This window comes from Ambystoma mexicanum, chromosome 6q (genome assembly GCF_040938575.1).
Source record: "Ambystoma mexicanum isolate Mex_15411 chromosome 6q, UKY_AmexF1_1, whole genome shotgun sequence".
Lineage (NCBI taxonomy): Eukaryota > Metazoa > Chordata > Amphibia > Caudata > Ambystomatidae > Ambystoma > Ambystoma mexicanum.
Genome location: NC_090937.1, coordinates 858,689,125 through 858,702,452, shown reverse-complemented (window position 1 = coordinate 858,702,452; position 13,328 = coordinate 858,689,125). Strand labels below are relative to the sequence as shown.

At 51.0% G+C, this 13,328-nt stretch overlaps 1 protein-coding gene across 1 annotated transcript in view; it reads right to left on the bottom strand.

Moving 5' to 3' along the window:
* TLL1 (tolloid like 1) overlaps positions 1–8,913 on the bottom strand; it is a 455,972-nt gene extending 447,059 nt beyond the window's left edge. The window contains exon 1 of the mRNA XM_069631384.1: positions 8,630–8,913. Within this exon, the coding sequence (XP_069487485.1) occupies positions 8,630–8,777 (148 nt within the window). The 5' untranslated portion in view covers positions 8,778–8,913. The remainder of the gene's footprint in view (positions 1–8,629) is intronic.
* Positions 8,914–13,328: the final 4,415 nt, after the last annotated feature.

Below are 13,328 nucleotides of genomic sequence, written 5' to 3'. Positions count from 1 at the left end.
AAGTCACTTTGAAATCATTCGTGTGCAGAACACACAGTTGTGTGTCCTGTTGCTAGTCTTTATGACGTGACCCCACCCTGTACCCCGGGGGGGGAGGGTCGTAGGGAGTGACTGTTCACTCAGCTGCACTCCGTTGAACTGCTATTTCTGACATCACCTGTCCACTCCTCTTGCACAAGGCCTCTTGTTTTAAACCAATTGTTGACTATGTTGGTGTCTGTAAAAATGTATTGTGCACGCTGCCCACAAACTGATTCATAAACTTAGTGATGTTTCATTGTTCTTTGCTCATACTACCATAGATGGTAGTTGTCAACACTTAATGTGTGTGTTGTCTGTACTGCTTCTTTACACCTTTGCAATTCGATGTTATGTTCAATAATGGTTTAAATAAACCTTTACATGTATCCAGTACAAAATACAAAACCCTAATGTTGCATTACATGATGAAGGAATATGATATGCTAAGATCTATCTATTAACTCTAAATCATCCCTGCACCATTATGGTTTGTTAAATTGCTTACAAGGCCGAAACATGTCTGGGGTTGCTTGTGTTTCCGTGCAGAGGCGACCTGGCCTAGCAGTTCGGGCAGGGCTGCTCTTATTGGTGGCAGTACCTGACTGATTTGCATACGGTTGGACCCCTTTTGCAATGGCGCAGACGGGCTAAAAAACAGTGGTGTGGAAAGTTGCCCAGAGCAATGCCAGTGGTTCAGATTAATTCAAAGCCTTCCACCCATCACATTTTTGGTTTCAGTTTGTTAAATTGCTTATACCATACATTGCAGTGCAATCAGAGGTTCTGTGTGCTCCTAATATACACCTGCCAGAATTAGCTAATGGCATCCTCATTCCACCAAGCCGATCCACAGGTCGTCCATATTCTCATTCGCATCTAGTGCGCAATCACCAAAAATGACACAACTCTCTGGGTAGGCTTATCCAGACCCCCATATGTTCATATGCATTGAATTTGTTCAATTGCACTCATATATATGTACTGTTCTTCCTGGGACAGGGGAACAGCAGAATGTATTCAGGCACCACGGCACTCAAGTACTCTGCTTCAATATCCCAAGAAATGTATACTGATTCGCATAACCAAGCTACTTCATCTTTGAGATGGAATATTTGACTCTGCTGGGTACATTTAGAGTAAGTCTGAATATATAATCTCCCAGCACATCAAGACATTCTGTTCAAACCTCCCTCCCTCTTGTTTTCATATGGACATGTTTTTGTCTGCAGACAACTTTCTAAGTCAATTATTCATGTACCAATTTCAAAGACAACTTATTTTGGCTCAACATGAAAGGAAGCTATGAATCAAAGACAATATGGTTAACTTTTTTAAAGGAATAATGAATTTGAAAGTAATGTAAGATGTGTGATCTGTCCTCGTAAGAGGGTGGTAGGCTGACGACGAAATGTGTACAGGTGCACCGTTGCAAGCATGCAATTATTGCTACTTTCCATAAGTTTGCTCTGAGGTATTCATATATTCAAGTAGTGGGTAGTGCTCGTCACTGCACGCAGAAATAGCAGGCAGTGCTAGTTACTAAATGCAGAAGTACCAAGTAGGGCTAGTGACTGCATGCAGAAGTATCGGGTAGTGCCATTTACTGCATGCAGAAGTAGCGGGTTTTCCTAGTTACTGCATTCAGGTGTAGCGGGTAGTGCCAGTTCTTGCATGCAGAAGTAGCGGGTAGTGGTAGCTACTGCATAGAGAAGTAACGGGTAGTGCTAGTTACTGCATGCAGAAGTAGCAGATAATGCTATTTACTGCATGCACAAGTAGCGGGTAGTCCTAGTTACTGCATTCATAAGTAGTGAGTAGTGCTAGTGGTTCCATGCAGAAGTAGCGAGCAGTGGTAGTTACTGCATAGAGAAGTAACAGGTAGTGCTAGATACTGCATGCAGAAGTAGCAGATAATGCTATTTACTGCATGCAGAAGTATTGGGTAGTGCCATTTTCTGCATGCAGAAGTAGCGCATAGTCCTAGTTACTGCATTCATAAGTAGTGGGTAATGCTAGAAGTAGCTAGAAGTGGTAGTTACTTCATAGAGAAGTAACGAGTAGTGCTAGTTACTACATGCAGAAGTAGCATATAGTGCTAGTTACTGCATGCAGAAGTAGTGGGTAGTCCTAGTTACTGCATTCAGTAGTAGCAGGTAGTGCTAGTTGTTGCACACAGAAGTAGTGGGGAGTGGTACTTACTGCATGGAGAAGTAACAGGTAGTGCTAGTTACTGCATTCAGAAATAGCGGGTAGTGCTAGTTGCTGCATTCAGACGTAGTGGTAATTGCTGCATGCAGAAGTAGTGGGGAGTGGTACTTACTGCATGGAGAAGTAACAGGTAGTGCTAGTTACTGCATTCAGAAATAGCAGGTAGTGCTAGTTACTGCATTCAGTAGTAACAGGTAGTGCTAGTTGTTGCATGCAGAAGTAGCGGGTAGTGCTAGTTACTGCATTCAGAAGTAGCGGGCAGTGCTAGTTGCTGCATTGCGGGTAGCGCTAGTTGCAGCATTCAAAAGTAGCGGTTAGTGCTAGTTGCTGCATTCAGACATAGCGGGTAGTGCTATTTGCTGCATTCAGAAGTAGAGGGTAGTGCTAGTTGCTGCATTCAGAAATAGTGGGTACTGCTATTTGCTGCATTCAGAAGTAGAGAGTAGAGCTATTTGCTGCATTCATAAGTAGTGGGTAGTGCTAGTGGTTGCATGTAGAAGTAGTGAACAGTGGTAGTTACTGCATAGAGAAGTTACGGGTATGGCTAGTTACTGCATGCAGAAGTAGCAGATAATGCTATTTACTGCATGCAGAAGTAGAGGGTAGTGCTATTTGCTGCATTCAGAAGTAGAGGGTAGTGCTATTTGCTGCATTCAGAAGTAGCGGGTAGTGCTATTTGCTGCATTCAGAAGAAGCAGGTAGTGCTATTTGCTGCATTCAGAAGTAGAGGGTAGTGTTATGTGCTGCATTCAGAAGTAGAGGGTAGTGCCATTTGTTGCATACAGGAGTAGCGGGTAGTGCTATTTGCTGCATTCAGAAGTAGCAGGTAGTGCTATTTGCTGCATGCAGAGGATCAGTTCAGCTCACATATACAGTTCATTCTCATCAATCCAAAGGTAGGATCATGCTATTCAGAGACCCAGGGCCGGCGCAAATCTTCTGATGGCTGATTTGGTGCCGGATTGCCCATCTCCTGATACCCACATTGATTTGGACGTGGCGTACAGGGTCTGACCTTACCTACCCTCACTCTCTGCCCCTTCCCCTTCAGCTTTGGGAAGATAAGGGAGCAAAGGTGGCCATGAGATGCTGGCACAGAAGACACGGGCAATGTAACCGCGCTCCTCTTAATGAGCCAGGATACATGGCTTCCCCAGGATCCGCGGTGAGTAGAAGAGAGGGACCACAAAGCTAGGTGGTCCAGTTGAACATAAGATGGGGACCATTCTTCGGGCCTGAGTGAGATAACCGCCTGCAGGTGATACAGAAAGCAGCTGTCCGCCTTGCCAAGGGTATTCCCTATGGCCATTCGGTTACAGCTTCTAGATGGGACCTGCACTGGCTTCCCGTCATAGCGCGCATTCAATTCAAATCTCTCTGTATCATTCATCGTGCCTACTATGGCAAAGGCTGCCTAGACATGTCTGCCGTATCGTCCTAGGCGGGCACTTCGTTCTGCCTCCTCATCTCTCCTTGCTGTTCCGTTGTTTGATCCGGAACGCTGTGGTGGCCGAGCCTTTTCGGTTGCGCTCCAAGTATGGGATTCGCTTGCACTAGCTCTCCGAGGGACCTCTGATTTCAGTCAATTCAAAGCCCGGCTTGCATCTCCTTTGTTTATGTAACTTTGTATCCTGTCTGTCGGTATCTTTTAAGCGCCATCATACCTTTGGTGAAAGCTGCGCTATATAAATACTAGAAATAGACAGACAAGCATCAGGCAGGCTCCATGAAGTCTAGTCTGCTCATACTCCATGATCCCTAAACACACACACACACTAGCCAACTTGAGTTGCTCACACTTGCTCTGTGCCCTAAAACCTACACAAAGGAAAATCCCAGATCTGGGACAACCTTAAATATGGATACTTCCCACTTTAAGATGCTACCCAGGCATGCCTCGTGCGTAGGCTGGGAACTGCACGGAGACCCTGGCTGCATATAAGGGACCCACAAGGAGGGTATAAGGGAATTGTGGCTCACCTCTCGACAGGAGGGTGACACAAAGCCTCCCTCCTTCCGTATTGGTTACATTCACAGAGGGACAATCATGCTGAGGAGCCCTAGCTCCTAACCCCGAATAAGGTCGATCCACGCCTGAGAATGGTACTTGCTAGCCAGGCAGCAGCTGTCCTCAGCACTCCCTCTTGTTGTGCACTTTGTGCGCGTAGCACTGGTAAAGGGCCCGCCTAGAGACACACAAGGATAATGAATGGGGCCAGTGACTCGTAAAGGGCCCATGCAGCAGAGCCGCTGCAGGAGCCCCTAGTGTGTCCATGCTGGCGGTGAAAGATGCTGGCCCCAGGCACGCCAGTGAGATCAAGCGTTGTGCGGTGACAGTAAACACGTCCATGAGATATGTTGAACCGCACCGGGAAAGCGCGCAGTGCCTGGATGCAGGCGATGCTAAAATCAGCCATAGGAATTATATTCGGAAGGAAGTGTAGATGGTTTGACACTGATTAACAAAAGCGGAAGAATTCAGCTGAGAGTCCATGTATCTATTTGCTGCTCCATATATGAAGAGGGACTAAGCAACGGTGAATAGTGCAGTCTCTGGCCTCCATGTATGAGGCCACTACAAGGAGAGGTCTCTTAAGCTTAATGCACTTGCTGGTGTCTCCGCAATGTGGCATGGCTGTCAGGAGCAATGCCTGGGTGTAGAGGAGGCTGAGGTGAAACCCCAGAAAGGTGAGGATGGGGGTTTGTTATCACTTTGAAACCCCTAGTGATGTCGCACCGGAAGCTACGTGCTTCAGGTGACAAATCTCAGGGAAGGCAGGCACGGACTGTCAGCTGTGGGGGGACGGACTGCTGACTGTGTGGGGGGGACGGACTGCCGACAGTGTGGGGACGGACTGCTGACTGTGTGGGGGGGACGGACTGCCGACAGTGTGGGGACAGGCTGCTGAATGTGTGGTGGATGGGCTGCCAACAGTGTGGGGACAGGCTGCCGACAGTGTGTAGACGGACTGCCGACAGTGTGGGGGGACAGACTGCCGACAGTGTGGGGACAGGTTGCAGACAGTGTGGGGACGGGCTGCCGACAGTGTGGGGACGGACTGCTGACAGTGTGTGGATGGGATGCCAACAGTGTGGGGATGGACTGCTGACTGTGTGGTGGATGGGCTGCTGACAGTTTGGGGATGAGCTGCCGACAGTGTGGGGGGACGGACTGCCGACAGCGTGGGGGGACGGACGGCCGACAGTGTGGGGGGACGGACTGCCGACAGTGTGGGGACAGGCTGCAGACAGTGTGGGGACGGGCTGCCGACTCTGTGGAGACAGGCTGCCGACAGTGTGGGGATGAGCTGCCGACAGTGTGGGGGGACGGACTGTCGACAGCGTGGGGGGACGGACTGCCGACAGTGTGGGGGGACGGACTGCCGACAGTGTGGGGACAGGCTGCAGACAGTGTGGGGACGGGCTGCCAACAGTGTGGGGACAGGCTGCCTGTGTGGGGATGAGCTGCCGACAGTGTGGGGACGGACTGCTGACTGTGTGGGTGGACGGACTGCCGACTGTGTGGGGGGACGGACTGCTGACAGTGTGGGGACAGGCTGCTGACATTGTGGGGATGGGCTGCCAACAGTGTGGGGGTGGACTGCTGAATGTGTGGGGATGGACTGCTGACTGTGTGGAGGGACATGCTGCCGACAGTGTGGAGGGACGGGCTGTCCACTGTGTGTGGACAGACTGCCGACTGTGTGGGGGGATGGACTGCTGACAGTGTGGGGGGGACGGACGCCGACAGTGTGGGGACAGGCTGCTGACAGTGTGGGGATGGGATGCCGACAGTGTGGGGATGGACTGCTGACTGTTTGGTGGATGGGCTGCCAACAGTGTGGGGACAGGCTACCGACTGTGTGTAGACGGGCTGCCGACTGTGTGTAGACGGGCTGCCGACAGTGTGGGGATGGGCTGCCGACTGTGTGGACAGGCTGCCGACTGTGTGGGGACAGGCTGCCGACAGTGTGCGGATGGGCTGCCAACTGTGTGGGGATGAGCTGCCGACTGTGTGGAGGGATGGGCTACCAATACGGCGGGGACAGGCTACCGACAGTGTGGGGACGGACTGCCGACAGTGTGGGGACAGACTGCCGACTGTGTGGATGGACTGCCAACTGTATGGAGGGACGGGCTGCCGACAGTGTGGAGGGACGGGCTGTCCACTGTGTGTGGATGGACTGCCGACTGTGTGGAGGGACGGGCTGCCAACCATGTGGGGACAGGCTGCCAACTGTGTGGGGATGAGCTGCCGACAGTGTGGGGATGGACTGCCGACTGTGGAGGGACGTGCTGCAGATAGTGTGGAGGCGGGCTGGCCACACTGTGTGGACAGGCTGCCGACAGTGTGGGGACAGACTGCGACTGTGTGGGGGGATGGGCTGCCAACACGGTGGGGACAGGCTGGTGGCTGTGGGGGGCCAGGCTGCTGACACAGTGTGGGGACAGACTGCCGACTGTGTGGGGGGATGGGCTACCAACACAGTGGGGACAGGCTGCCGACAGGTTTGGGAGGGGCTGCCGACTGTGTGGAGGGATGGGCTGCCAACAATGTGGGGGCGGGATGCCATGGTTGTGTAAAGTTCAAATGGCATGAATAATGAGATGTTCATTTGGTCATTCATCTAGGACCAATTCGGTCCATCCTCCTTCCATTGTCGATGAAATGAGTACCATCAAATTGGCCAATAATAACAGCTATTGTTACAGTGCTTAGAAGTAGGAGGAATCCGGCATAAAGCACGGTATACAAACCTGACATATTACTGTTATTATTATTATTATTATTATTGTTTTCCTTGGCAGAAATGGATCTTCAAAGATATGAGAAAGATGGCCACTTCTTAAAGAGGTTAAAAGGAAGGCACCTGGGGGCATTTTTTCAGACACTGGTTTGAAAGCAGAGGGGTCAGTGACCTGCAGTTCCATTGCTACAGATTTTGACACAGAAATGCCAGCATATGTGAGCGCTCTAAAAGGAATGCAGTAGTGAGTGGACGCAGTATAAAAGCAGAGTAACATAACATAACATGCATGCAAGAGCCCCGATCCTGTGCCCCTCTACCCACCCCACCAGCAAGTGCCTCTGCATTAGATAATACGTGTATGTAGCTCTTGGGGTGCGGCGCTGACAAGCTGTGGAGTTTCTTTCAGAAAACGTTTAGTATTCTGCAAATGGATCTCTAGGATGTCTAAGGGTGGGGGCGGGGTCTTCGAGACAGGGTCACTTGGTGGGCTTAACGTGTCTGGGTCAACATGGTTCTTTCAAAGCACGTTATAGCAGCACTGCTGGCTTCTAAGCACTGGAGACATGTACCCGGCTTGCCGTCACACAGATTGGTACAATTCTTACTGCTAGAAGGCGGGAACATTTTGGAAGATGGAGCTACGACTGAAAAGCCCGGGACAGCTTCAAAATGAGAGGCGCAGCACCTTTAAGAAAAGGCCGGCTGGGCGAACACGAGTGCACAGCACAGGGCAGGTTACACGTGACAGCACCAGAAAAGGAGGACCCCGAGGGGAATAAGTGCAGGGGTGAACACGTTCGCACCGTTGGCAGCCCACGTGCAGGCTGGACCCCGTTGGAGAATGGCCTCGTGCTGCTGTTCGCCTGACCACAGATTCAAGACGTGTCCTCGGGCACACATGCCATCTAGCAACGTTGTGAAATCGTTGTAATTTTGAAGTTGCTTAGGAGAGCATACGCCTTCAAAACGCTAGCAGCCTAGCCTCTGTGTTTTCTATCAAACAAGCTGCCGTGGTAGTGCGCTGCAGGGCACAGCGAGAGATACAGAGAGAGACGCAGAAAGATACAAGCTGGCGTGATGGACGTACAGCGACAGAGAAGGGTGTGTGTGTGAGAGAGAGAGAGAGAGAAAAGAAGATTGCACTGGGGAAAGAGAGAGGGACAGAAACGCCGAGGGAGAGGGGGAGAAATAGGAGAGAAACGCTGGGGGAGAAGGTGAAAAATATGCAGGGGCTCTGGCGATATAGAGGAGAGGAAGTAGAGGTACACATGCGACAGAAAAGGTGAAATACAGAAAGCGAGACAGGGGGCAAGAGAAGTACTTCCCACAGGGACAGAGGAAGAGAACTGGGACACAGAGACGCCCCGAGAGAGACGGAACCTCCGTCACAGAGAGAGAGGAAGAGAGAGGGTGTGATGTCACACTTAAAGTCTATATTCAAGTTGTGTTAATAGCATTGAGAGCAGAGGTATTAAGACACATCTTGGCTACGTTAAGAACTCACACGTGAAAGTCCTATTCACGTTAGAGAAACAAAACTTCAGAATACTTGGCTATGTGCATAGGAACGTTTCTCGGGGGAGCCAGGCGAGCCCCTATTCAGAGGTAGCAGTGAGTGGGTCGGGGCGCTGAGAGCAGGAATCACTTACCGGCTTTGCAGGGGTCTTTGTAGTCTATGGGCTCCGCTTTCTCCTCGTCGGAGGCGTCGTAGGGATAATCGAAGTCAAGCCCGCGGCAGAAGGACAGCGTCCCACAGAGAGTCCACCCTGCCAGGGCCAAGGTGATCTGGGCAAGCATGGTCAGCGGAGCGGGGGGGGGGTGGGGGTGCTGCAGCAGGGCTCGCTCGGTGTGCCTGGCCGACAGGGAGGTGGACCCCGAGGCAGAGCTCCCGTCGGTGGGTCCCCGAGTCCTAGACAGGTTCTCCCTTGCAGACTCGCCTGGCCAGCGCTGGCTGCCTGTCAAGTTCGGGGTCGCCTGGTGGTGGAAGGTCGCCCGCTGCACGGAGGGCCCCTTCAGGTTGATCCAAGCGGTTCTTCCGAGGTCGGTGGATGGATGAAAAACCTCCGGCGAAAAGTTCCCGTGCTCTCAGAGCGGACGGCCGCGTCGCCTCCTGACCTCCTCCACCGCAGCCTCCCTCTGTGCTCCGCCGGCAGGACACCACCAGAGCCGCTGCTCCTTCAGGCACCGGGATTTGTTCCTTCCTGCCGAAAATAGTACATTTTCCGGAGAGCTGCTTGAAGGGGATTGAGAAAGCTGTGAATGGCTTCTCGGAGGGAAAAGGTTCGCTGTGCTCTACAGCCTTTGCGAGTGTGAGAGCCCCACCACGAACACTGTCAGGTCCCTCCTGTGCATCGATCTGCGGGGACGAGTGTGCTACATCAGCAGGGGCCAACAAAAAAAAATCAATAACTCCGGCACTGGAACCGAAAATAAGCAGCAGCGGCAGCTCAGGATGCAGGAGGAGGAGCCCGGCTCCCCCGCTGTGGCGGCTGCTAATTTCCACGCAAGCCTGGGAGCAGGAGAGCGCATCCGAGGTCTCCCCGGCCCGAGAGGCGTCAGCGCCCTGATTACTTATTCATGCCGCCGGGGTCAGGAGCCGGGCCGCGTCCGATCTGCTCAATGATAGCGCGGGCAGCGGGATGCGCCCGGGGGGCAGAGCCAGCAGAGGCGAGAGCAGGACGGGGCGCCGCTCAATGGGCCGTCTGTGCGCCGGGCGCCGCGGGCAGTGCAGTGCTGTGGCCCCGTGCGAGCAGGTGGGAGGCCCTCGGAGTTTCTTTAAGAGAGAGGTGCGCATGAAAGGAGCATTGATGCCTTAGGTTCGCGCCAGAACTGGAGCAGTGTCAAATTGGGAGCCAGAAAAGTATCTCGGACTGGTTCTAGAAGTCACACGCAAGTGCAGCAACAGTTGGGAACCTGCAGCAGAGTTGCAGCCTTCGGGTCGGGAGGTACGCTTCCTAAAGAGGCTTGCGTCACAACAAACCTAGAACTTTTTTTTGTTGCTAGCACTGAAATAGTAAACCTGTCCGGCCCGTGCAGAAATAAGGGGTAATGATCTGTCCCGCACGACTTGAGTGGATCGGGCTCCGGAGGTGAGAGATGCTGAAAGGAGCCGAGCATCCGTCAAGCGTTGGGTGGAGCGCCCCCTGCCGGCAGGTCCTCTTCAGCGGCGGACATGTGACAGCGCCTTTAGACGGAGGTGCGACTTTCCGCTCTCAGCCCGCCACCCCTCCCATCCCATTGAACAGTCGGCTGAGGGGAAAAGGGGCGGGGGCATCCTGTAATCCCCTTAGGGTGTCACATGCGACACCAACGTTTCACAGCTTTTGTTGCTGACTGCTTACTTCTCTCACCTCATTCTTCTGCGTTCTGGCTGTCTAGCCACGCAGAGCGGGGCCCTGGGGTCTCTCCAGACTGCCAAAGAGAACTCTCCGAGGTGTTTTTTAAATTATCATCGCATGTACTGATAAACTCGAGTCGGTCTCATTCGTGAGTGCTTTTACCTGGCGTGACAAATAACTGCGCGGCATTCTTGAAAGCGCGCTGGCTTTCGAATGTTCAAGTGTCCTGTGTGCTTGTATGCACGCAGTATTGTGAGAGGCAGAGGAAGGAGCTGGACAAAGTCTGAGACAATGGGTGTCATCGCAAAGATAGGAAACGAGATAACGGGGGGCAGTTCACCTTCACAGGACAATGGGCGACCTCGTACTAAGGGTATCCCCAGCCCGAGCGGATGGAAAGCAACAAGTCTGCGTAATCCAGCCACACGAAGAGAAAGCACAGAGACGTCGAAAAAGAATGTGCTGCGTGTATGGCACTCTAGACATCTTCCTGTAGCAAAACGGGGGAGGAACGTACCACACACCGCGATATGCCTACAATCACACAGGCTGTAAACGAGGGGCCGAGCTGTGAAACGGCACCCCAAGCGCACAGGCATAAAACCATAGCAACAGTCATTACTCACGATAAGGTCCCGGAACGGATTCTGTCATGTGATCTTGTCTGAGGGCCGCCCCGTGACAGGAATATGCCCAACCCAGGCATTTATATGCTGCAGCCATTTAAACAACGTTATCATACCGCCACTCTAGCTCCTCGATTCCAGATACAAACCAGTCTGCTCCTTTTCATCTACGCACAGAGACTACTTCACAAAACTTTTCTTCCTGCTTGACTGAGCCAACTACTCCTTCCAAATTGTTGGAGCACACTGCTGCTGCAAGCAGGAAAAGGCGACGCATTGTTTTTGCGATTGTTGGGGAGAATTCTCATTTCTGTGCTAATTCCCCTCAACCTTAGAAACCCTCAGCTCTTTTGCTGGATTTAAGATTTACTTTTTTAAACCTGATATGATTCTCATGTGTTTTTACCTGATTTAGATTTTTGTTTTCACTGTTTTCTGACAAACTCCATAGGCATCTGCTTTTTGTATAGTGACACACAGCACCTTCAGTGCAGTGTCACTGAGAAATCCTTTAGATTTCTCATAAGGTTTAAATACCTTTTCTTGTGTGAAGTACAGTTCCCAAGAATAGTAAAGTGACATTGGCTTTAATCCCCTATTCTCTTTGTAGGTCCAGCACACCGCATCTCGTAACATGTTGATGTTACCCTCACCACTTTAAATGGCTGGTGGCAGTGGTTCACTTGTTCCTACCATTGTGCTTTTTTACTGCCGGCTGAACCCTCCATTGGGTGTCCATTTTGTCAAAATGGCCCCTGTCTTCTTTTTTCACCATTTCCTGTTTGTGAGGTCTTTCATGGGATTTACTCTGCACGTTGAGACAAGTTTGAGCCCTTTGTTTGTCTTGCCTTTGGCGGGATTCAGCCGTGAAGACCACCCCTGGCTCCAGTGTGTCTGGAAGGACAGAATGTGAGGGAGGGTGCCTGAACTCCCCTGGTTCCAAGTGTAAGAACTCTCATTCAGTGTAACCATATGACAGTAAGGATCCCTGTCAGTGTACAGAATGAAGAGCCTGGGAAAGTCTTGTTGGGGAATGACTTAAAAACTCTAGGAGTAGTGTCCAGTACCCCAAGGCTTCCCAGAAGGAAGAAACTGGAACACACCAAATTAGCTAGAGAGACAACCTTAAAAGACCCATCTGAGCCTGTGGGACCCTCTACAGAAAACCCCACAGTAAGTACCTGTGTTAGTAAGCTAACCTCTAACCAAGGCAAATCCAAGACTGGCATATTAGGGAAATGGGAGCCAAAACCATGCTCCATCATTGCCAATCCAATTGTACAGTCTTTGACCCACTCTGCATCTGAGGAAGGGGTGAATAGACACATTGGACCCCTATCTAGGCCTTTGAGAACTGGTAATTCTCAAAACTGGTGGAAGACCAGGAAGACAAGTCTAAGGCTAAACACTGTAAGGCTGTTGGATCTTCTGCTGAAGACTTCAGGGTAAATCCTTGTGTTAGGAGGGAAACTTCTAAGCCAGGTAAAACAAGATCTAAGAGGAAGTGGAAGTATGTACCTTACTGGACCACAATCCCTCCAACCAAGGTACCAGAGACCCAACCTGCCCATTTAAGAGAGGCCGTGAGGAATGATGGAGGCCCCTCTAGGTCTAAGGGACTCCTTTCTAAGGACCCTTTGAAAAAGCCTATTGTAGGTTCAGGAGTTGTCACAACTTCTGAGGCACTGTTAAATCAGACCCCCTATACACTATACATTGAACGAGAGAGATGTACCCAACAGTATTTGTTGCTCAGATAGCTTACAAATGAAAACCAATGTTTAAAAGTGCCATAGCAAGGGTTACAAAAGATTGCAAGTGGACTCAGCAAGCAGTTTAACAGACTTGCAACAGGAGATCCATTCTGGTGAGGATTAGAACCCCATGTCCCTTAGTCTAGGGGTTACACGTGTTAGGGATAATTCTAATGTCTGTACTAATTCCCTTCAACTTTAGAGACCCCCAGCTCTTTTACTGGACCTAGGACCTTTTAAGTTTTAGTGAGTGAGACCTTTTTCTCACTCGCTCATGTGTTTTTTACCTGTGTGACTGCACCAATTTCTACCTAACACTGGTGGCAGGTGCTGGGATTGGCATAGAGTGGTTTCATTGACTATTTGTTGTTCTTCTGCCCTACTAAACCAGCCACAAATCTAAGCTCCACCAAAAAGATAGGAACTGTAACATGGCAAATATGTGTACTTTATTTTACCGAAAGAATACACCAAGCACCCACTCTCAGACCCAAACATGACCTTTACTCACACCAACTCACGATCCCTGCCTTTAACAGAGTCAAAGCAGGAGGCTCCAATTTTGAAGTGCTAGCACCAAAATCTTGGAACTCCCTACCACTCAAATTTAGGAAAGAAACCTCCCTCATG